Consider the following 24,613-nt stretch of genomic DNA (forward strand, 5'->3'; position numbering starts at 1 on the left):
GTGAGAGAGATACACATTGGAGAGAGGGAAAGAGGAAGAGAGATATTGAGAGATTGGCTATGTACTTCCATAATGTCTGAGAAAGAGAAATAGAGAGAGATGGATATAGAGAGAGAGAGATATAAATAGATGGAAAGGCAGGGGGTATAACAACCACAGCCCTCCTATGCGGTCTATGCTCTCTTGTAACCCACCTCTGTACTGCGCTCCAGAGTTCCTACCTGGCCTGGTGGAGGCCTGGACCAATCCCCAGGCTGAGTTTGGCCTCCTGCCCGAGATCAAATCACTCTGGTGGGGCTTGAGGCCGTCGGAGAGCAGGCTCCGCAGGGCGGGGCACAAACACTGCAGCACCAGCCGACCCAGAGACGGATTCACACTGCTGTCTCCTGATAGAGCCTGGAAAGGGGAGGAGGGGAGGAGAAAGGAGAGTGGCAAGAGAGGGAAGAGGGGATGATGAGGGGAGGAGAGAGAGGGAAGAGAGGGGAGGGGAGAGAGGGAAGAGAGGGGAGGGGAGAGAGGGAAGAGAGGAGAGAAATAGTGGAGGAGAGAGAGGGAAGGGAGGAGAGATAGTGGAGGAGAGAGGGAAGGGAGGAGAGGGGAGGAAGGGAGAGAGGGAAGAGAGGAGAGAAATAGTGGAGGAGAGATGGAATGGAGGAGAGAAACAGGGGAGAAAGAAGAGGAGAGAGAGGGAAGGAAGGAGATAGTGGAGGAGAGAGAGAGGGAAGGGAGGGAGGAGAGAAATAGTGGAGGAGAGAGGGAAGGGAGGAGAGATAGTGGAGGAGAGAGGGAAGGGAGGAGAGGGGAGGAAGGGAGGGAGGAGAGAAATAGTGGAGGAGAGAGGGAAGGGAGGAGAGATAGTGGAGGAGAGAGGGAAGGGAGGAGAGGGGAGGAAGGGAGGGAGGAGAGAAATAGTGGAGGAGAGAGGGAAGGGAGGAGAGATAGTGGAGGAGAGAGGGAAGGGAGGAGAGGGGAGGAAGGGAGGGAGGAGAGAAATAGTGGAGGAGAGAGGGAAAGGAGGAGAGAAATAGTGGAGGAGAGAGAGGGAAGGGAGGAGAGATAGTGGAGGAGAGAGGGAAGGGAGGAGAGGGGAGGAAGGGAGGGAGGGAGGGAGGAGAGAAATAGTGGAGGAGAGAAGGAAAGGAGGAGAGAAATAGTGGAGGAGAGAGAGGGAAGAGAGGAGAAATATGGGAGGAGAGAGAGGTAAGAGAGGAGAGGGAGGAGAGAGAGGTAAGAGAGGAGAGGGAGGAGAGAGAGGAGGGGAGAAATAGGGGAGAGAGAGAGGAGAGGGAGGAGAGAGAGGAGGGGAGAAATAGGGGAGGAGAGAGAGGTAAGAGAGGAGAGGGAGAAATAGGGGAGAGAGAGAGGAAAGGAGAAATAGAGGAGAGAGAGGTAAGAGAGGAGAGAGGAGAGGGAGGAGAGGGAGAAATAGGGGAGGAGAGAGAGGAGGGGAGAAATAGTGGAGGAGAGAGAGGTAAGAGAGGAGAGAGAGGAGGGGAGAAATAGGGGAGGAGAGAGAGGTAAGAGAGGAGGGGAGAAATAGGGGAGGAGAGAGAGGTGAGAGAGGTAAGAGAGGAGAGAGGGGAGAAATAGGGGAGGAGAGAGAGGTAAGAGAGGAGAGGGAGGAGAGAGAGGAGGGGAGGAGAGAGAGGTAAGAGAGGAGAGGGAGAAATAGGGGGAGAGGGAGGAGAGAGAGGAGGGGATAAATAGGGGAGGAGAGAGAGGTAAGAGAGGAGAGGGAGGAGGGAGAAATAGGGAAGAGAGAGGAGAGGGAGGAGAGGAGAAATAGAGGAGAGAGAGGTAAGAGAGGAGAGAGGAGAGGGAGGAGAGAACAGAGGGAGGCGGGGAGAAATAGAAGAGAGGAGAGGGGGAGAAATAGAGGAGAGAGAGGGAAGAAAGGAGAGGGTGTTATGGATAGGAGGAGAAGATAAATAGAGAAGGATGAAAACAGAGAGATGGAGAAGAGAAAAGGAGTAGAGAGAAATATGTGGGAAAGAGGATGGAGTTAGTACACAGAGGTCCTGACTACTGAGCCAAAGATAGAGATATCTGAAGACAACCCAGCACCTTGTTAATGGAGGCAGACTAGGGGAGAGGAAGAGGGAGAGACAGAAAGAGACAGACAGATATGTCCTGTTATTCAATGGTTGATTCATATATAGATATAGAGCCACTAACTGTCTGTTTGAGCCATCAAGTGTCACTAGTTATTAAGTTCAATGAGCTGAATCAACCACCGATGCTACAGGCCGGCGTCTAGTTTCAGAGACACGGACACAGAAATCCTAGGAGGCAATGAAGGCTTTTGGGAGTTTGAGCTGGTTGATCTTCTTATGTCTGTTTTTCACTTTGCCTGTCGGTATGGAAACCCTGTCATAGCAACAGCTGACAGTACGTCGTTAGGAGCGGTAGCTAGGGATAAAAACGCGGGGGTGGAGGTTTGTACTGATTGGATTACCTCCCCTGATCTAAAACCAAAATGTGAAATCGGAGGAAGATGATTGGCCCTATTGAAATGATTGATCCACAGAGGAGAAGCTGGGTTTGCTGCCAGCATCAGACAACAGCGAACAGTAGAAACAAACAGGCATGCCCTCAGAAATACATCATTAAAGTACAGACATAATGAATAAAAACTCAAGCCCATTTTCCATATCTCACATAATGTGGTGTGTACACCATGTTACTAAAGAGACCGTGTTAAACATGGTGTTAAACTGACCTTCTGCACCAGGGTCCGTGAGGAGCTGAACTGAGCCAAAATGGCCTCCACTGCCACACTGACTGCACTGACGAGAGCTGTGGACAGGACCAGTTAGACATACACACATCATTTCTCTAACAGTGTAAATGTACATGAATAAATGTACTGTATGTACTGTATATCACATAGGCTGTATAGAAATATACATGAAGGCTGTATGTGATCCCGTGTGACTCAGTTGGTAGAGTGTGGTGCTTGCAATGCCAGGGTTGTGGGTTTGATTCCCACGGGGGACCAGTATGAAAATGTATGACACTCTGGATAAGAGTGTCTGCTAAATTATTAAAATGTAAATATATACAGGTATATCGTACCTCTTTTTTCCAGCAGGCACAGAGAGGACAGACCTAGGCCTCTCAGAGGGGCCTTCACGTCATCGCCCATCCAGGAAATCCCGCCTCTCTGTACAGAGCCGGCAAATGAGACGCTACAAACCGCTGAGATTGACAGAGATAGAGGAAGGATCACTTACCACCTACTCTACGCTAATCTAATCAGTGTTGGACTCACAGACAGGAAGAGCAATGTTACTTGGTATTTCTGTGTTACTGTTTCAGTATTAGTGATATTAGTTTTAGCAGTTAGTTAAAGCATTGGTGGTGTAGTAGTGATAGCATAGTGATAGCATAGTGATAGCATAGTGATAGCATAGTGTTAGCATAGTGATAGCATAGTGATAGCATAGTGTTAGCATAGTGTTAGCATAGTGATAGCATAGTGATAGCATAGTGTTAGCATAGTGTTAGCATAGTGATAGCATAGTGATAGCATAGTGATAGCATAGTGATAGCATAGTGTTAGCATAGTGATAGCATAGTGATAGCATAGTGTTAGCATAGTGATAGCATAGCTAAGTTTGTTGAAACATCCCAGTCAAATATTTTTCACAGATTCTAAAATGGTTGTCTTGTACACTTTGCTTTTCCAATATTCTACACAGGACATCGTCCCTTCTGAGGGGGATACATTATGTGAATGGGAAGCGGATGCATTAACCTCGACAGACACAGGAAACATAGAACCTATTGGAGAAGACCGCCAAGTCAGCTATTAGTCACAGGTTGGTGGCGCCTTAGTAGGGGAGGACGGGCTCGTGGTCATGTCTGGAGAGGAATGACTGGAATGGTGTCAGATATATTAAACACCTTAGTAGGGGAGGACGGGCTCGTGGTCATGTCTGGAGAGGAATGACTGGAATGGTGTCAGATACATTAAACACCTTAGTAGGGGAGGATGGGCTCGTGGTCATGTCTGGGGAGGAATGACTGGAATGGTGTCAGATACATTAAACACCTTAGTAGGGGAGGATGGGCTCGTGGTCATGTCTGGAGAGGAATGACTGGAATGGTGTCAGATATATTAAACACCTTAGTAGGGGAGGACGGGCTCGTGGTCATGTCTGGAGAGGAATGACTGGAATGGTGTCAGATACATTAAACACCTTAGTAGGGGAGGACGGGCTCGTGGTCATGTCTGGGGAGGAATGACTGGAATGGTGTCAGCTACATTAAACACCTTAGTAGGGGAGGACGGGCTCGTGGTCATGTCTGGAGAGGAATGACTGGAATGGTGTCAGATATATTAAACACCTTAGTAGGGGAGGACGGGCTCGTGGTCATGTCTGGAGAGGAATGACTGGAATGGTGTCAGATATATTAAACACCTTAGTAGGGGAGGACGGGCTCGTGGTCATGTCTGGAGAGGAATGACTGGAATGGTGTCAGATACATTAAACACCTTGCCAGGTGTTTGATGCCATTCCATTGGCTCCGTTCCAGCCATTATTATGAGCCGTCCTCCCCTCAACAGCCTCCTGTGATATCAGTAAGGTGTGAGAACATTCCTTAGTCTGACCTCATGATGAAACATATAGACACTGTAGAAGGTTAGTGTTCAGCCCAGTTTATAGCCATTCACCGCTACATTAAACACATCATGTATAGTCACACCCAAACACACGCACCTACACCAATGCACACATTCATGCATACACTAAAGTGTGATAATAACCGTCACAGTGATTATCATGGTTCAACAGAAGCTGAAGGTCATAGCTTTTTTAAGGTGAGGTGTCTATTTCAGCACTCCATGCAACACAGACACACAACAGCATGGAGAGACAGACTGGCAGACAGAGATATAGATATACAAACAGACAGAGACTACAGACAAACAGACAGACTGACAGAGATATAGATAGACAAACAGACAGACTACAGACAGGCTGATAGACAGACAGACAGACAGACAGACAGACAGACAGACAGACAGACAGACAGACAGACAGACAGACAGACAGACAGACAGACAGACAGATATACAAACAGACAGACTTATATACAAACAGACAAACTGACAGAGATATAGATAGACAAACAGACAGACTGATATACAAACAGACAAACTGACAGAGATATAGATAGACAAACAGACAGACTGACAGAGATATAGATAGACAAACAGACAGACTGACAGAGATATAGATAGACAAACAGACAGACTACAGACAGGCTGATAGACAGACACAGACAGACTGATATACAAACAGACAGACTGATATACAAACAGACAAACTGATATACAAACAGACAGACTTATATACAAACAGACCAACTGATATACAAACTGATATACAAACAGACAGACTGATATACAAACAGACAAACTATAGACAAACAGACAGACATACTGACTGACAGTGAGATAGATATACACACTCAAGACGGACAGACAGATTAAACAGACAGACAGACTGACAGGGCGATAGAGATGTAGATATACAGACAGACAGACAGACAGACAGACAGACAGACAGACAGACAGACTAACAGACAGGCGAGCAGGGTGTTAGACAGACTAACAGACAGGCGAGCAGGGTGTTAGACAGACTAACGGAGTAGGGTGTTAGAAAGACTAACGGAGTGACAGACAGGCGAGCAGGGTGTTAGACAGACTAACGGAGTGACAGACAGGCGAGCAGGGTGTTAGACAGACTAACGGAGTGACAAACAGGCGAGCAGGGTGTTAGACAGACTAACGGAGTGACAGACAGGCGAGCAGGGTGTTAGACAGACTAACGGAGTGACAGACAGGCGAGCAGGGTATTAGACAGACAGACTGACAGACAGGCGAGCAGGGTGTTAGACAGACAGACTGACAGACAGGCGAGCAGGGTGTTAGACAGACAGGCGAGCAGGGTATTAGACAGGCTGACAGACAGGCGAGCAGGGTGTTAGACAGGCTGACAGACAGGCGAGCAGGGTATTAGACAGACAGGCGAGCAGGGTGTTAGACAGAAAGGCGAGCAGGGTGTTAGACGGGGAGGGAGTGTTAGACAGGGGGAGGGAGTGTTAGACAGGGGGAGGGAGTGTGAGACAGGGGGAGGGAGTGTTAGACAGGGGAGGGAGTGTTAGACAGGGGGAGGGAGTGTTAGACAGGGGGAGGGAGTGTTAGACAGGGGGAGGGAGTGTGACAGGGGGAGGGAGTGTGAGACAGGGGAGGGAGTGTGAGACAGGGGGTGGGAGTGTGAGACAGGGGGAGGGAGTGTGAGACAGGGGGAGGGAGTGTGAGACAGGGGGAGGGAGTGTGAGACAGGGGGAGGGAGTGTGAGACAGGGGGAGGGAGTGTTAGATAGGGGGAGGGTGTGTTAGACAGACTAACAGAGTGTGAGACAGGGGGAGGGAGTGCGAGACAGGGGGAGGGAGTGTGAGACAGGGGGAGGGAGTGTGAGACAGGGGGAGGGAGTGTGAGACAGGGGGAGGGAGTGTGAGACAGGGGGAGGGAGTGTTAGACAGGGGGAGGGAGTGTGAGACAGGGGGAGGGAGTGTGAGACAGGGGAGGGAGTGTGTGACAGGGGGAGGGAGTGTTAGACAGGGGGAGGGAGTGTTAGACAGGGGGAGGGAGTGTGAGACAGGGGGAGGGAGTGTGAGACAGGGGGAGGGAGTGTTAGACAGGGGGAGGGAGTGTGAGACAGGGGGAGGGAGTGTGAGACAGGGGAGGGAGTGTGTGACAGGGGGAGGGAGTGTTAGACAGGGGGAGGGAGTGTTAGACAGGGGGAGGGAGTGTGAGACAGGGGGAGGGAGTGTGAGACAGGGGGAGGGAGTGTTAGACAGGGGGAGGGAGTGTTAGACAGGGGGAGGGAGTGTGAGACAGGGGGAGGGAGTGTGAGACAGGGGGAGGGAGTGTGTGTGAGAGAGCTCTTACTCAGTGCGGGTGGCAGCGGCGGAGCCTGGATGAGTTTTGGGGGGTCGGAGGTTTTCCTGGGGGGATAGGGGGTAGAGGAAGGGGTAGTAGAGGGGGGCGGCCAGGGCAGGGACGGTGTGAGAGCGGGGGAACAGGGGTGAGCTGAGGCAGGATGCGTCCAGGCCCGGAGGGGGGGCTCCAGAGCGATAGGGGGGGTCGAGAGCCCCGATGGGCGAGAGGCGGGGAGGGGCACCCCTGTGGATGGGACAGTTTTTGGGGTGGTAGAGGTACCAGGTAGGGAGGGGAGGGAGATCTTTAGAGGTTCTGCTCTGGCCAGGGTGAGAGGTGTGTGTGTCAGTGCGACCAAGGGAACCGACGGTGTGTGTTTTGGCATATGCCATCATCGTCGCGTCAACGTTTTTATATGGGGTGGTGCAGCCTTGAGTGTGTGTGTCATTGCTGACGAGTGTGTGTGAGCTGGTGTGAGGCTGTTTATCAGTGACGTTAGCGGTGCAGTAGAGGGAGTCAAAGTCAGTGATGGATTCAGAGACAAAGCCATACTCCAGCTTTTCTTTAGTCTTGGACTCATTCACATAACGATACAAACTATCAATGTTGCTCTTGAAGTCCTTTCCAAAACGATGTGCAGAGTCTAGGCCTCCATCCTTCTTAAAATAGTCACTATATCCAGAATCAATATCATTCTCAGAATAAGTTCCATAGCTGTCTTCATTTAAATCTGTGTGAGTGTATGGTGTAGCAAAGGGGTTAGATAACTGGGTAGTGTAGGGGTTAGGGGTCGTGGACTGGGTAGTGTAGGGGTTAGGGGTCGTGGACTGGGTAGTGTAAAGGTTAGGGGTCGTGGCTGTGGACTGGGTAGTGTAGGGGTTAGGGGCCGTGGACTGGGTAGTGTAGGGGTTAGGGGCCGTGGACTGGGTAGTGTAGGGGTTAGGGGTCGTGGACTGGGTAGTGTAAAGGTTAGGGGTCGTGGCTGTGGACTGGGTAGTGTAGGGGTTAGGGGCCGTGGACTGGGTAGTGTAGGGGTTAGGGGCCGTGGACTGGGTAGTGTAGGGGTTAGGAACCGTGGACTGGGTAGTGTAGGGGTTAGGGGCCGTGGACTGGGTAGTGTAGGGGTTAGGGGCCGTGGACTGGGTAGTGTAGGGGTTAGGGGCCGTGGACTGGGTAGTGTAGGGGTTAGGGGCCGTGGACTGGGTAGTGTAGGGGTTAGGGGCCGTGGACTGGGTAGTGTAGGGGTTAGGGGCCGTGGACTGGGTAGTGTAGGGGTTAGGGCCTATGGCTGTGGACTGGATTTCAGTGTGGCTGTGAGGTTGGGTCCTGGGGACTGGTCTTGTATGAGCACCACAGTATCCTGGGTGGTAAGGAGGGATTACAGAGTGGAGGAAATAGGAGGAGGGCTGGGAGTGGGTCAGGGAGAGAGGGGGTGAGGACACTGCCCAGTCAAAAGGAGAGGAGGAGAGGAGGGAGAGGAGTATGAGTAACAGGGGCAGGTTGAGGTGGAAATGGGGATTTAAGGTGGACATGGGGGGCATTCAGGGGGTAGGAGTGTGAGTAAGTGGTGTGTGGGTGGGGGAGCAGGTAGGGGTAGTTGGGGGTAGGTATGGGTAGTTGGGGGCAGGTAGGGGTAGTTGGGGGCAGGTAGGTGCATTGGGGGCAGGTAGGGGAATTTGGGGGCATGTGGGGGTAGTTGGGGGCAGGTGGGGGTAGTTGGGGGTAGTTGGGGGCAGGTGGGGGTAGTTGGGGGCAGGTAGGGGTAGTTGGGGGCAGGTAGGGGTAGTTGGGGGCAGGTAGGGGTAGTTTGTGGCCGGAGGACAAGCGAAAGCAGAGAAGAGGGGAAGGTGAAGGAGAAGCAGAGCCATGGACAAACGTTGGAAGGACGGATGGGATAGAGGGATGAGAACAAGGAGAGGAGCAAAAATGTATGTTGCAAATAAATTGGGAAAAGAGAGAGAGATGGAGAGAATGTTAGTGTCTGTTGAGAGAAGAATGCAATGTACACCAGTAGATCCCCACCACAACATGCAGTAACGCAGTACACCACCCAGTACCCACACAACAACATACAGTATGTCCAATAGTCTGACCCAACAGACACACACAGACTGACCACAATACATTACAGAGTCAATGGAGGTGGTTCATGAACAGAGGAGTCAAAGTTCAGGTTTAGAGAAGCCTTTCTCTTTCGTTTCCTACTCTCAGTCGTTCACTATTATTTCAACCCCGCCCAAACCTTTAAGCTCGTGGTTTCACGTTCTACTCTTCCGTCAGTGTGTATTCTGTATTATAAAACAGATATGTGCAGGTGACTGGCAAAGATGAGGTTATCGCTGTCCACAGTAGTGGTATGCTGTCCTCTCTCTGTACAGTAGTGGTATGCTGTCCTCTCTCTGTACAGTAGTGGTATGCTGTCCTCTCTCTCTCTGTACAGTAGTGGTATGCTGTCCTCTCTCTCTCTGTACAGTAGTGGTATGCTGTCCTCTCTCTCTGTACAGTAGTGGTATGCTGTCCTCTCTCTGTACAGTAGTGGTATGCTGTCCTCTCTCTGTACAGTAGTGGTATGCTGTCCTCTCTCTGTACAGTAGTGGTATGCTGTCCTCTCTCTCTCTGTACAGTAGTGGTATGCTGTCATCTCTCTCTCTATGTACAGTAGTGGTATGCTGTCCTCTATCTTCACCTTCTCTCTCTCTCTCTTTTTCTTTCCCTCTCTCTAGCAGAGAAAAGTACCATTGGTCACGCTGAGTCAGGCTATGGAGAGTTCTGTTCCTGCCTGGCTGCGCACTGTCTAACTCTCTGTCTCCTTGGAGATGATTGGATAATAGCCTATAACCCCTACTAGTCCATTTTGCACAGAAATACATTGTCTCATTTAACATCACCGTGACAGAGAGATAGAGGGTACACAGAGCGTGTTAACTACCATACCTTGGTTAAGCCTTGAGTTGATCTGACTGTCTCTCAGATACAGCCACACATTACACTTCCTGTTCTTTTTTTGAGCTACTGTGTAATAAGTCTCTGCCATTGGTTGGTAGATGGAGCCCCTCCTCTTTGGTTCTTAAAGCTGTACACGCACACGTGACAAATAGTCTGGTCTGAATTGTATTATTTGGTTCCAGTCTGTGGCCATACATAACCTAGGATAAGTTTATCCTACTGCTGTGAAGAGCTGACCACACATAACTTGGCTTTTACACAGAGGGAAGCACACGACACACAGATTCACACACACATGCATTGTGACTTGGATTAGAAAAATATATATTTCAGACAATAATCACATAATTAAATTACTTAATGTAAATTGTTATCGAAACAATAAAGCTGTGAAATTGAAATACAAATGAATAGAAGTATTCAGCCCTTCAGCCTATGGAACTGAGAACTAGAGGTCGACCGATTAATCGGAATGGCCGGTTAATTAGGACCCATTTTAAGTTTTCATAACAATCGGTAATCTGCATTTTTGGACACCGATTATGGCCGATTACATTGCCCTCCACAAGGAGACTGCGTGGCAGGCTGACTACCTGTTATGCGAGTACAGCAAGGAGCCAAGGTAAGGTGCTAGCTAGCATTAAACATATCTTAGAAAAAACAATCAATCTTAACATAATCACTAGTTAACTACACATGGTTGATGATATTACTAGTTTATCTAGCTTGTCCTGCGTTGCATATAATCGATGCGGTGCCTGTTAATTTCTCACTGAATCACAGCCTATTTCACCAAACGGGTGATTTAACAAGCGCATTCGCGAAAAAGCACTGTTGTTGCACCAATGTGTACCTAACCATTAACATCAACGCCTTTCTTAAAATCAATACACAAGTATATATTTTTAAACCTGCATATTTAGTTAATATTGCCTGCCAACATGAATTTCTTTTAACTAGAGAAATTGTGTCACTTCTCTTGCGTTCTGTGCAACAGAGTCAGGGTATATGCAGCAGTTTGGACCGCCTGGCTCGTTGAGAACTGTGTGAAGACCATTTCTTCCTAACAAAGACAGCCAACTTCGCCAAACGGGGGATGATTTAACAAAGGCGCATTTGCGAAAAAAGAACAATCGTTGCACGAATGTACCTTACCATAAACATCAATGCCTTTCTTAAAATCAATACACAGAAGTATATTGTTTTAAACCTGCATATTTAGTTAAAAGAAATTCATGTTAGCAGGCAATATTAAACTAGGGAAATTGTGTCACTTCTCTTGTGCTCATTGCACGCAGAGGCAGGGTACAGTTTGGGCCGCAAGGCTCATTGCGAACTAATTTGCCAGAATTTTACGAGAACAGTCTGGAAAAAATAAAGATGGAAGATAGAGAAGAAAGGAGTGAGTGAGAGGTCAAGGACAGAAGAGAGACAGGAGGAAGTAGGCAACAAAACATGAACCAATGACTCACCAGATAGTGGAGAGAGAGAGGTCATGATAGAGTGAAGGGGAGACCGAGAGAACAGGCTACAGTCTACAAACAGTGAAAAGGATAGAAAGAGAATGAGGGAGGAGGACAGAGACAAAGAGAGATATACAGAGAAAGAGAGCTAGAGGGAGAGGGAAATGGGGAGAGGGAGAGAGAGAGGGAGATGGGGAGAGAGAGAGGGAGATGGGGAGAGAGAGAGGGGAGATGGGGAGAGAGAGAGGGAGATGGGGAGAGAGAGAGGGAGATGGGGAGAGAGAGAGGGAGATGGGGAGAGGGAGAGGGAAATGGGGAGAGGGAGATGGAGAGAGAGAGGGAGATGGGGAGAGAGAGAGGGAGATGGGGAGAGAGAGAGGGAGATGGGGAGAGAGAGAGGGAGATGGGGAGAGAGAGAGGGAGATGGGGAGAGAGAGAGGGAGATGGGGAGAGAGAGAGGGAGATGGGGAGAGAGAGAGGGAGATGGGGAGAGAGAGAGAGGGAGATGGGTAGAGAGAGAGAGGGAGATGGGGAGAGGGAAATGGGGAGAGGGAGATGGAGAGAGAGAGGGAGATGGGGAGAGAGAGAGGGAGATGGGGAGAGAGAGAGGGAGATGGGGAGAGAGAGGGAGATGGGGAGAGAGAGAGGGAGATGGGGAGAGAGAGAGGGAGATGGGTAGAGAGAGAGGGAGATGGGGAGAGAGAGAGGGAGATGGGTAGAGAGAGAGGGAGATGGGTAGAGAGAGAGGGAGATGGGTAGAGAGAGGAGATGGGTAGAGAGAGGGAGAGAGAGGGAGATGGGGAGAGAGAGGGAGAGAGAGGGAGATGGGGAGAGAGAGGAGAGAGATGGGGAGAGAGAGAGAGAGATGGGGAGAGAGAGATGGGGAGAGAGATGGGGAGAGAGATGGGGAGAGAGAGAGAGAGATGGGGAGAGAGAGGGAGATGGGTAGAGAGAGGGAGATGGGTAGAAAGAGGGAGATGGGTAGAGAGAGGGAGATGGGGAGAGAGAGGGAGATGGGGAGAGAGAGGGAGATGGGGAGAGAGAGAGATGGGGAGAGAGAGATGGGGAGAGAGAGAGAGAGATGGGGAGAGAGAGAGGGAGATGGGTAGAGAGAGAGGGAGATGGGTAGAGAGAGAGAGAGATGGGTAGAGAGAGGGAGATGGGGAGAGAGAGGGAGATGGGGAGAGAGAGGGAGAGAGAGAGAGAGGGAGATGGGGAGAGAGAGGGAGATGGGGAGAGAGAGAGAGAGATGGGGAGAGAGAGGGAGATGGGGAGAGAGAGAGAGATGGGGAGAGAGAGGGAGATGGGGAGAGAAAGAGAGAGAGAGAGAGATGGGTAGAGAGAGAGAGATGGGTAGAGAGAGAGATGGGGAGAGAGAGATATGGGTAGAGAGAGAGATGGGGAGAGAGAGGGAGATGGGTAGAGAGAGAGAGATGGGTAGAGAGAGAGAGATGGGTAGAGAGAGAGAGAGAGATGGGTAGAGAGAGGGAGATGGGGAGAGAGAGAGAGAGAGAGATGGGTAGAGAGAGGGAGAGAGATATACAGAGAAAGAGAGCTAGAGGGAGATGGGGAGAGGGAGATGGGTAGAGGGAGAGAGAGAGAGAGGAGGGAGATGGGTAGAGAGAGGGAGATGGGTAGAGAGAGGGAGATGGGGGGGAGAGAGAGAGAGAGAGAGAAAGAGAGAGCTAGATGGAGATAGACAGAGAGAGAGAGAGGGAGATGGGGGAGAGAGAGAGAGAGAGAGAGATGGTAGAGAGAGGGAGATGGGAGAGAGAGAGAGAGAGAGAGAGTGAGCTAGAGGGAGATGGAGATGGGAGAGAGAGAGAGATGGTAGAGAGAAGGAGATGGGGAGAGAGAGAGAGAGAGAGAGAGAGGGAGATGGACAGAGAGAGAGAGAGAGAGAGAGAGAGGGAGATGGGGGAGAGAGAGAGAGAAGGAGATGGGTAGAGAGAGGGAGATGGGGAGAGAGAGAGCTAGAGGGAGATGGACAGAGAGAGAGAGAGGGAGATGGGGAGAGGGAGATGAGAGAGAGAGAGAGAGAGAGAGAGAGAGAGAGAGAGAGAGAGAGAGAGAGGGGGGGGGGAGATGGGTAGAGAGCGGGAGATGGGGGAGAGAGAGAGAGAGAGGGGGGAGATGGGTAGAGAGAGGGAGATGGGGGAGATAGAGGGAGAGAGAGAGAGAGGGAGAGAGGAGAGAGAGTGAGCTAGAGGGAGATGAACAGAGAGAGAGAGGGGGGAGAGAGAGGAGAGAGAGTGAGCTAGAGGGAGATGGACAGAGAGAGAGGGAGATGGGGGAGAGAGAGAGAGAGAGGAGAGAGTGAGCTAGAGGGAGATGGACAGAGAGAGAGGGAGATGGGGGAGAGAGAGAGAGGAGAGAGTGAGCTAGAGGGAGATGGACAGAGAGAGAGAGAGAGAGAGAGAGAGAGAGAGGGAGATGGGGAGAGAGGGGGTGAGGGAGAGAGAGGGTGAGCTAGAGGGAGATGGGGAGAGAGAGAGAGGGAGATGGAGAGAGAGAGAGGGAGAGAGAGGGAGATGGAGAGAGGGTGAGCTAGAGGGAGAGAGGGAGAGATAGCTGTGGGTACTCCATTACTTCCGCCCGGTCTGCAGATTGGATGAATAATTGAATAAGGCAGTGATGACATCACACCAGGCCTACAGGAAGCACTGAAGAGATTCCACCATCTCTTCCTCCCTCTCTGTCTCCCTCTCCCACTCTGCCCCATACTCTTCCTCCCTCTCTGTCTCCCTCTCCCACTCTGCCCCATACTCTTCCTCCCTCTCTGTCTCCCTCTCCCACTCTGCCCCATACTCTTCCTCCCTCTCTGTCTCCCTCTCCCACTCTGCCCCATACTCTTCCTCCCTCTCTGTCTCCCTCTCCCACTCTGCCCCATACTCTTCCTCCCTCTCTGTCTCCCTCTCCCACTCTGCCCCATACTCTTCCTCCCTCTCTGTCTCCCTCTCCCACTCTGCCCCATACTCTTCCTCCCTCTCTGTCTCCCTCTCCTTTCCATCTCCATCATCTATCTGTCCATCCTAGACAGAAACGACATTCCACTGCACCCATCTATGGATGCATCTCTCTCTTCTTCCCCGCATTTCTCTTTCCCTCTACTCTGGAACACGGAGAATTCTCCCCGTGTTTTTGTCACCCTTGTCTCTGCTGGTTTACTTTTTATTCCCAAGAGAGGACACCGTTTCAGATGTGGTGTTGTGTAACATAATATTAGATGGAAGGTGGCTTCAGTGAATACTGTAGTTTGTTACTACCTCCACATTTTCACCCCAAATCAGCACCTCACAGTCAGCAACTAGGCCTATAGTCATCATCATCATCATCTAACTCACCTGTAGTTCTTGACTCCCAGGTTCTTCCTCCATCAGCTGTTCCTCTCACCTCCACCTCTTCTTCCTCTACCTCTTCTTTCCTCTTTTCTCCCTCCTCTTTTCTCTGTCCATCCATCCTCCACAGGTTCCCTTCACTGGCTGAGCAGCCAATCCGCTGCGAGGGACATAACTCGGGTTGTCCAATCGTATCTTCTGCTTTCTGGAACATTTCCCTAAAAGCAGCCAATGAGGTGAGGGGAGGTGGTTGCAGGAAGGTGGCCTGGGCCTGGGAGGTGTACTCCCATTGGATTCCGTCGCTGTCCGTCTTTTCCCTCCTCCACTTGAGGTTGTAGAGGAAGTCAGGGTCAGGGGTTATGACTGTGGGATCAGGATCCGGTTCAGTTATTAGTTGGTAGGCCGGGGAGCTGTGTTTGCTACGGTTACGCAGTTCCTTGAAGGTCATGACTTTTGAACTCGACCCTGACGTTGACCCGGAAGTAGATTTCTTCAGGGTTTCCTCATTAGATTTTCTAACTTCCAAGGGCGGGGGCAGGGTCAGGGTTTCACCATCGGGGGAGAAAGCCATGAGCCAATCAAATCGCTCAGGGCGTAAAGAGTTGGCGAGAAGGGTGCAAACTTTGAGGGGGGGCAGGGTAGGGGGGACAGGGGGTAAGGGACGCGGGGGAGGAGGGGGAGGGGTTTCCGAGAGCACAGGGGAATATTTGAAAGTCTCGAAGTTAACATTGTTAGAGGTGTTGGTATTGCCAGTGCTGTAGTAGGAGTCAGATGCTAGGCTAACGTTAGCCCCAAACACGCTGTTTCTCTTCCTCCTTCTCGCCATGTCAGTGAAAGACGTGGTTCTAAACACATCTCTGCTCTCCTCTTTCTCTCCCTCATCCTCCTTTACTCCTCCAAATATATCAGTCTCTCTATCCCTCTCCACCCCTGACCTCCCTCCTCCATCTCTCCATCCATCCACAGCCAACCCATCTATATCATACTGCTCCTTAGCCTTCTCCTCTTTTCTCCTCATCCCTCTATCTTGTGTCTGTCCAGGCCTGGAGGTGTGGTGGGTCTCCCCCTCTACCTCCTCCTCCAGTCCCCCCACACAAACCCCCAGCTCTGGGCTGAGTTTGAGGAGCTCAGCCTGGGTCAGTCCTGCTAGCACTAGTAGCTTACGGATCTCATCATCCAACGCATGGAAAGAGGGAGGAGGGGGGAGAGAGGGCGGGGGAGGGATGGCAGGGGGGGTGGTGGAGTTGGAGATGGAAATGGTGGGGGCAGGGGGGAAAGGAGGGAGGCGAGAGGTGGGAGGGGAGAGGGACAGGGGGGTCTTCCCGCATCCTGCTTGGAGGGTGGCGAGACGCTGAGCCTCCTTACGGGCTAGGTGCTTCCTCCGAGGGGGAGGGATGGGGGGAGTGGAGGAGGGGAGGGAGAATGGGAGAGGGGAAGATTTGTAGAGAGTAAAGTAAGGGATGGGCTGACAGAGAAGAGGAGGGGGGACGGAGCGTGGGGAAGGAGGGAGGGCCTTCTCACACCTGAAGGTGTAGAAAGTGGGGGATGAGGATGGAGAGGTGCAGACAGAGACGGAGGGGGTGATGTCACGGCTGATGTTGATGTAGGTGTGGAGTTCAGAGTTCACACTGGCATAGCGGGCAGGAGGTTTGGGGGGTCTCGGTGGGAGCTCTATGGGCGAAGAGGTCTCTGATTGTGAGACCAGGGGCTCGTCACAGTCTGAAGGTGCTGTCAGGTCCACTCCAGCATCAGAGAACTCCTGGGAATCTCCCAAAGACCTTCCCCGGCCCTTATACAGCTTCCAAGACATATCCACGTTCCCCATCTCATCCAGAACATCAGAGAGATCCTCCTTACCCAGATCGCCTAGATCCAGTCCCTTCTCATGGAGCCTGGTGAAGTGGGCCAGCTTCACCTGCCTGTTGACACTCTCCAGTCGGTCCAAGTGATCCAGTCGATCCCTCAGTAGATCCCCCTGAGGATCCCCCTCCAGGTCCCAGCGAACCACCTGAATCACCTGGCTAAAGCGCTCCATCTTTCCAAAGTCTCCCACTGACTCCAGGAAGTCCAGGAGGCCTAGTTTGGTGACCTCTGACCCTAAGCCTGTCTGACCTTTGACCCCCAGGTAGTCGGGGGAGGCGGGGGCGGAGGGGTAGCCCTCGTCTGGGGAGCAAGCGGGTGGGGGGGAGGAAGGGCAACGAGAGACAGAGGGGAGTTTGGGGTTGAGGAGCAGGACAGGGGGTGAACGGGAGGCTGGGTAGTGTTCAGGAACATGAATGTGAGTGTGGTCCTGAGAGATTGACAGATCAGCGTTCCACTTGTGGCCAGAGGACGAGAGAGAGGTGGACAGATCGGCGCAGTCTGACTCCAGATCGGAGCAGGAGCTGATGGAAGTGGAGGAGGTGGAGGAGGTCAGGGAGAGATCCAGGAGAGAGGGAGGGCAGTCGCAGCACGATGGGACCAACGTGTCATCATCATCATCTCCCTCCTCCTCATCATCAACTTCAACACTGTTTTCCTCTTCTTCCTCCGTTTCTTTCTTGTTGTCTATGCCCACATCTGTGTTCTTGTTAACATCTGCATTCTCCTCATCTATTTTTCCTTTCTCCAGTTCCAGGGCATTAGGGGGGCAGGTTGGGGCCGGGACCTGAGGCTGGGGCTGAGAGGGGCTGGCCTGTGTCTTGGTCTTGCCCCCTGTCCCCTCCTGTCTCTGGGGTAGCAGGGGAGGTGGTGGAGGGGGCTGAGAGGGGCTGGCCTGTGTCTTGGTCTTGCCCCCTGTCCCCTCCTGTCTCTGGGGTAGCAGGGGAGGTGGTGGAGGGGGCTGAGAGGGGCTGGCCTGTGTCTTGGTCTTGCCCCCTGTCCCCTCCTGTCTCTGGGGTAGCAGGGGAGGTGGTGGAGGGGGCTGAGAGGGGCTGGCCTGTGTCTTGGTCTTGCCCCCTGTCCCCTCCTGTCTCTGGGGTAGCAGGGGAGGTGGTGGAGGGGGCTGAGAGGGGCTGGCCTGTGTCTTGGTCTTGCCCCCTGTCCCCTCCTGTCTCTGGGGTAGCAGGGGAGGTGGTGGAGGGGGCTGAAGCTTCAGCTGCTGTCTGATGGAGATGGTATTGTTGTTGTTGTGGTTGTGGTTGAACAGACTGTTATTGTCCTGGGGGGAATGGCCGTCGCAGCACAGACAAGGCAGGCTGGGTTCATTACAGTTGGGGTCCAGATGAGGAAGAGGAGGAGGAAGAGGGGCGCGTTTCGACACAGCTGCTGCACGGACACTTTTGGGTTTGGTCGTAGAGAGGGGAGCTGTGTTTCTCTGTAAGCCCAATCTGGACTGACCCAAGGGGGCACGAGGCTGGACCCCCACCCTGGTCCTGGAAGACTCAGGGGTCGCTTTGGTGGCGCGCCGAGGAGAGGAAGAGGAAATGGTGTTCATGTTTTTGTCTTCCCTCTGGGAAACAGGGCCGTGTGGCTTTGGTTCCGCTGCGGTGGTGGTCCGCCTGCTCGTGTCGATGCGACGAGGCCTCAAGGGCGGAGCGAAGGTCCGGCTAGAGGAGTGCATTTTAGGAATAATAGTTTTCTAATTGTCAATTATTTATGTTTCTATAGAAACAGGGGTTCTGTTTTCTATCTAAAGGACGGAGAGATCCAAAACGTGACGGTCACATCTTGGCTTGACTCCAAAGATCCTGCAACATCAAAAGAGACATGCAGTCAATAGAGGCACAGCAGATAATAGAGATGGAAGGAGTCTGTGCTCCTCTAACTGTACAAGGGACCAGCTTGTTCTTGTTCATAAGAAATCTAACAAGTTAAATCCCCTGGTTTGTTCCATATAACTATTGGGCCTTTTCTGCTGTATAATTACCTCCTGGGACTAGTTAGATGAAAATTAAATCCATCTATCCTCACTTCTATCCTCTCTATATATATAAACAGACAGAGAGACAGACACATGCACACACACCTAAATGCAATGTCAGTGATAGAGAGGAGATCTCCATGAAAACAGTTGGGAACTAATGAAGGATTGTTGTGCTTCAGCATCCCAGTCTACTCTGAGATTCAGCTTGATGGAGTGAGAAAGGATTACTGTAACTCTCTCTCTCTGACAAATAGGTTAAGTATAGGCCAAGTAAATTGAATCGCGATAAATCAAAATGAAATGTTGACATTTATTTTAACTAGGCAAGTCAGTTAAGAACAAATTATTATTTACAATGACGTCCTAAGAACAGTGGGTTAACGACAAAAATTGTTACCTTGTCAGCTCAGGGATTCGATCTAGCAACCTTTCTGTTACTGGCCCAACGCTCACTAGGCTACCTGCTGCCCCAATATATAGCCTAGTACAAACATCTTTAGTAAACAAGATCAAATTATTTAGATTAGAAAATCCTCAGTTCCGCAATGACTAACGTACAGACTGTCTTTTTAAAACTCATCCACTGCCAAGGCTAAACACATATTCCTCCACAGCAGCACCGTGCCCTTCACATCAAACCGGGAGAAGGAAGGCCCATATAAATCATAACCTGAACAGCGCTTAGATCGGGCCTGGGACACGTCGCCCTGTTCAGAACCGTTAGAATAACGCCCCGTAACCGCAGAGCACATCATCTGCCGGATGTTCGGTATTTACCATCGGATTTATCGACCTGAAGTGGCGGAGGGGGGAGAGAGGGGGGACGCATCGTCCTGACACAGCCACCCCCCGCTACTATGACAACGTGTATCGCAATGTTTATTACATTAACTATAACATGATTATGTCTGTCATTCTAGTAAACAACAGTAGGCTATAAATCAAGAAAACGGCTATTGACATTGATTAGCTGGATGTGGGCAGGTGTAGAAAGCATAGCAAAACGTATAGCCTAGATCTCGGTAAATAGAGAGCATTTGATCAACAACACCTATAATCATATGATTGTGAGATATTTGACTCACCATCGGCTTCGTTGAGGAGAAGATGGAGATGCTTGATCCCGTTCTCGGTAAACGGATGCGAGCGCGCAACCCCGTCCGACCAAAGAACAGCCTCTAAGGGTTAAAACGAGAGCTCTCTCCTCTCGCGACCACCTTATCTTTCGTCATCCGCCGGGACCACACCCCTCTTCTGCCTCACCAATCAATCTCCCACTCTGTTTATCTGTCAGCTCCATCCATCCCTCTCAACCTTCGCTTCCTCCCTCCAAGAAAAAGACTTTCACTACGGAATCTACCGTATTGTCTTTGAGCTCTAGTATTGGAACCATTCTTCCTATCCGCCATCACACTCCTTCCATCTTTATTATTCTCTTTCATTCCCAGTGGAAATGGAAGGTAACATGCTAAAAGCACATGCTGTATAGTGATTGAGGAAGACTGTTTCATAAGGAAACAGGAACCGTGAAAAATACTCATTGTCTTTATGAATCATGATGGAAAGCCATACACAATGTTACTGCTCACTGTACTATATTGTTTTCCACAAAAGGTCTGACTACTAAACCCATGTTGGTCACATTTCTTTATTAAAAGCAATACGATGCCATATTGTCAGCAGCAGGTAGATGTACAGTAGTAATTAGAAAGAGATGATTATACACAGAGGGAGATAGAGAAAACTAAATACAAAGAACATGGTGTGAGAGACAGCAGGATTGTTCCTATCAGGCAGCTTCCTGCTCTAGTCCATTCACTCTGCCGGTAGAGACCAGAGCCCTCTGCCGGTGGAGACCAGAGCCCTCTGCCGGTGGAGACCAGAGCCCTCTGCCGGTGGAGACCAGAGCCCTCTGCCGGTGGAGACCAGAGCCCTCTGCCGGTGGAGACCAGAGCCCTCTGCCGGTGGAGACCAGAGCCCTCTGCCGGTGGAGACCAGAGCCCTCTGCCGGTGGAGACCAGAGCCCTCTGCCGGTGGAGACCAGAGCCCTCTGCCGGTAGAGACCAGAGCCCTCTGCCGGTAGAGACCAGAGCCCTCTGCCGGTAGAGACCAGAGCCCTCTGCCGGTAGAGACCAGAGCCCTCTGCCGGTAGAGACCAGAGCCCTCTGCCGGTAGAGACCAGAGCCCTCTGCCGGTAGAGACCAGAGCCCTCTGCCGGTAGAGACCAGAGCCCTCTACTAAACAGGGCCCCAGGTTGTCATCCTGATTGATGTGATCATCAACCAATAATGATGTCACTCCCTGCCGTCATCATCAAATCCACAGGATTCTAGAGCAGACAGTTCCTAACAGTGACATGATGTTATACTTGCGTCATCATCAATAAATAAAGAGATTGTATCAGACACTTTTGTTGATGACATGATATTCCCAGTTTGAGTAATCAGTTATTCTGTACATAATTGAAAATCATATTATGGAGAAGAAGAAAAAGAATGGGCACACAGGGGTCCTTGAAGACCAGGTTTAAGACTGACTGGCCTCAACCAGGTTTACTCACAGTCCAAACTAAAGCCTTGTTCTATTTAGGTCCCTAGACCCTTAACCTAACCCAGGGCTCCCCAACCCTGTTCCTGGAGAGCTACCCTCCTGTAGGTTTCCACTCTTATTACAATCAGGTGCGTTAGATTAGGGTTGGAGCAAAAACCTACAGGATGGTAGCTCTCCAGGACCAGGGTTGGAGAGCCCTGCCCTAGCCCTTAACCCCATGGTGTTCACTGAAGGGGTAGGAGCAAGGGGAAGGGGCAAGGGACCAAAATGGAAGCAGCCACACCAACTAGCCCTCCTCAGTCCAGCTACAGTGCAACACACACTAAATAAAAACAGTCTTCTCATCAAAGTCTTCACTTGTTTCTCTTGTAGATTTTCTTGGCGAAGTTGAGGAAAACTGCGTGTGGAAGGTTTTGGGCGTGACGCGCGATGAGTTTCTGTAAGCGCTGATAGCTGTCGTCTTCGTATTGGTGGTACAGGGTGGGCATCTGTAGGGTGTTGTACAGTGCTTTCACCTTCTCCACACTGTCATGCCGACCATAACATGACTGGAAGAGGGCAATAAAAGTGAATTATTTCTCAGAGATATTCTAGTCAGCAGTTTACTGTATTGAGCTATGTAAAGAAGTGAATAAATGCATTCATTCCCTCAATCATCCATCCATCATGGCTTAGGTGTGTTTACAGTTCAATGATCAACTGTGACTGTTCATGGTTGACCTCTCACCTCCAGCTCTGTCCTTTGTTCCGGGGTCATGACCCCTAGAGCGGTCACCACCAGCCAGCCGCATTTGTTGTCCTGGATGTCTGTTCCAATCTTCCCTGTCACCGCCGGGTCGCCATAGCAATCCAGGTAGTCATCCTGGCAACAGAGAAACATTGTAAAACAATGCTGTTATGACATTGTTCGTGTGTGTCAGTCTTAGAAAATTACTGTGGTCTCACCTGTATCTGGAAGAACTCTCCCATCTCCAGTAAGATATGTTTGGCGTTGTTGTGTTCCTCTTCACTGTCGATGCCCGCCTGGGAATTATTCAGAAAGGGATACACCGTTTGTATAAGTTACAGTTTCTGCACCTTGTATAATGAGACTGACCAGACATTACAACACTAAACACTCACCATGTACATGGCTGCTGCCACAGGGAGGTAGAAGGAGTAGAAGGCAGTCTTGTACTTTACTATGGCCTTATATCTGACACACAGGGAGAGGGAGAGAGTAAAGATTATACCCTTCCAAACCCCAACAATACACTCAACACCCCCCAATAACCTGTACCTTGAATCTCCATATACCCTCCATCGCTATATCCCACCCTTCTCCCTCTTACAAACCTCTCCATGGTGAAGCGGTTGAGGTCTACTTGACCAGGAGGAGCGGTCATCAGGTCCAGTGCCTGGCCCAGCTCGGTCTGGAAGGACGTCTGAAACACACAGGGACAGAGAAACTATTCAGCCACAGCACTCAGCTGTGTAAGTATGTGTGTGTGTTTGTGTACCTCAGTGAAGAGCTCCAATAGGTGTACGTAGTAGGGCTGTGCCCTGCAGTGTCTGCGCAGTAGTCTATAGATGGATCCCTCCAGGAGGAAGGAATCATTGATGGCATCCAGACCCACTCTCTCCTGAGAAACAACAGCTATGTTACTGACTGAGCAAACCCTTTGAAGCCTACTATGTTAACAGGGACACATGGTGTTGTTGACAGGTAATGCAGTATGGAAGTTGATGTAAAAGCTTACAGTTAGTTTTGGGTAAACCAGTTGGCTGACCATAACAATGCTTTTAGATTAGACTACAATTCTTGTGAGAGCGATAAGTCAGTCTCACCCTCTTGTACCAGCAGGGCTGACCTCTCCGAGTCACTGAAGCATCCATGATGTCATCAGCTACCAGGAAGAACGCCTGGAGCTGAGAGAGAGAGAGGAGAGAGAAATAAAAAGTCAGCATTAGTCATTTCACTGTGGTACCTCAGCAAAGTGCTAATTGAGGCAATAACTGAGTGTGTGTGTCTCTCACCAGCTCAATGCACCAGCCAACCAGCAGGGCCCGTCGCACAGCATCCTGGGTCAGCTCAGTGGGAGGAACAAGCTCCCTCAAAGAGCCAATCACAGACAGACCTCTGTTTCTTTTTCCTCCAGGAGTGTTGTAATACAACACCTAAGAGAAAGAAATAGAGATTAGTTGTATGGCATCTTTGCACATCTCAATTTCTCAAATCAGACACTTCTCATAGATCTGAAGGAGAAATACTTTAAAAATTTCCTATGGTGTTCTCACAACCACTACACTCCCTACCTCTCGGAGTCTGTTGAGAGCGTCAGCGAGGACAGAGTCTGTGAGGTCCTGCTCTGTGAGCTCGGTCACCAGCTCTTCAAACTGGGCCTCAAACAGCTGTGGGTCTGACTGCGCCGCCCCCGAGTGGTGGGTCCCGTTGCTGCAACTACTGTCACCCTGAGAGCAGAGGACATTTCAGATTGTGAGGGAAAAGCAGGAGGGAGATGGAAACTAATGCTGTTTTCTAAAGCATCACATGTAAATAAAGGTCTGGTTTGTGCTTATCCCACCCAAAAAATGCTTATACAGAAACATAGTTCAGTGTCAACAACTCAGTTTGTTAACTACCAGTGTTAAGTTAGTTAGCTACATTGATATAGCCAACTAACTAAAACTGTAAGCTCATTACACACACAAGCAGACAGGATGATCATATTTACAGCAAACTGCACAACTACAGTAAATGACTGCTAGCAACATCCCAGCGGTGCTGTCAGCAGTAGCTTCAACAGTATGTTCTCTGCAGTGATGACGAATTTAAGGTGAAACTTGAGCTAACGGTCTGTGTTCACGATCTCGAAAGACCCAGATAAACAAAGTCTAATAATAGAGATGACCCACTAACATTAGTAAAAATAGCAAGTTACCTTGGCTAGAATACTAGCTAGCTAACGTTGCCTAGCTACAGTAGACAGGGCTTAGTCTCCAGATAATAAACTTGTCTGGCGAGCCATTCACGACACAGAGCGATATCACGCCTGAACGTTAGATCCCTTTCATAAATAGATAACTAAATAAGCAACTACACACTAGGTTGCGATATCTGCAGTCCTTCTTACCATGATTATCTTGTCCTTGTTCGTAGTGACAGTCTGTTTCTCAAATCCCTCTTCACTGGTGTCTCTACCTGTCAAATGGGAGAGTACGACGCACACAGAACTAGGGAATTCCGTGTATTGTAGTTTTTGACCACGTTGGCGTTTATTTTATCGCATAGCTTCTGAACTAAATGTCCCGACAGCCTTCGCGAGTGATCGTAGGGCCGTGGGACCACAAGGCTTCATATGACATCGAGCCTTTTGATTCGATAACGCCATCGAACCAGGATGGGCTTTCGGGCTGACTAACCAATAGAAATCCGGAAGAGGGGGAGTTTAGATGGGGGGAACATGTCTGATGTTCGGAGAGTTGTGGTGAAAGGAACTGCCCACAAAATATGAACATTAACCCAATCATGAAGTTCGAG

General features: G+C 50.4%; 2 protein-coding genes across 2 annotated transcripts in view; both read right to left on the minus strand.

Moving 5' to 3' along the window:
* The window catches only part of LOC135520700 (uncharacterized), a 30,784-nt gene extending 11,054 nt beyond the window's left edge, over positions 1–19,730 (minus strand). The window contains 5 exon segments of the mRNA XM_064946450.1: positions 222–396; positions 2,720–2,796; positions 3,076–3,198; positions 14,706–18,367; positions 19,629–19,730. Coding sequence (XP_064802522.1) covers positions 222–396; positions 2,720–2,796; positions 3,076–3,198; positions 14,706–18,240 — 3,910 coding nt within the window. The 5' untranslated portion in view covers positions 18,241–18,367; positions 19,629–19,730.
* Positions 19,731–20,175: 445 nt separating this feature from the next.
* LOC135520702 (farnesyl pyrophosphate synthase-like) lies at positions 20,176–24,326 on the minus strand. Its single transcript, XM_064946451.1, has 10 exons — positions 24,207–24,326; positions 23,389–23,544; positions 23,110–23,250; positions 22,921–23,001; positions 22,593–22,715; positions 22,429–22,517; positions 22,216–22,288; positions 22,039–22,116; positions 21,821–21,955; positions 20,176–21,641 (listed from the first exon to the last, which is right to left on the minus strand). Exons 1-10 carry the CDS (start codon positions 24,207–24,209, stop codon positions 21,447–21,449), a joined length of 1,074 nt encoding a protein of 357 aa, XP_064802523.1. The 5' UTR covers positions 24,210–24,326; the 3' UTR covers positions 20,176–21,446.
* Positions 24,327–24,613: the final 287 nt, after the last annotated feature.

This window comes from Oncorhynchus masou, chromosome 29, assembly GCF_036934945.1.
Source record: "Oncorhynchus masou masou isolate Uvic2021 chromosome 29, UVic_Omas_1.1, whole genome shotgun sequence".
Classification (NCBI taxonomy): domain Eukaryota; kingdom Metazoa; phylum Chordata; class Actinopteri; order Salmoniformes; family Salmonidae; genus Oncorhynchus; species Oncorhynchus masou.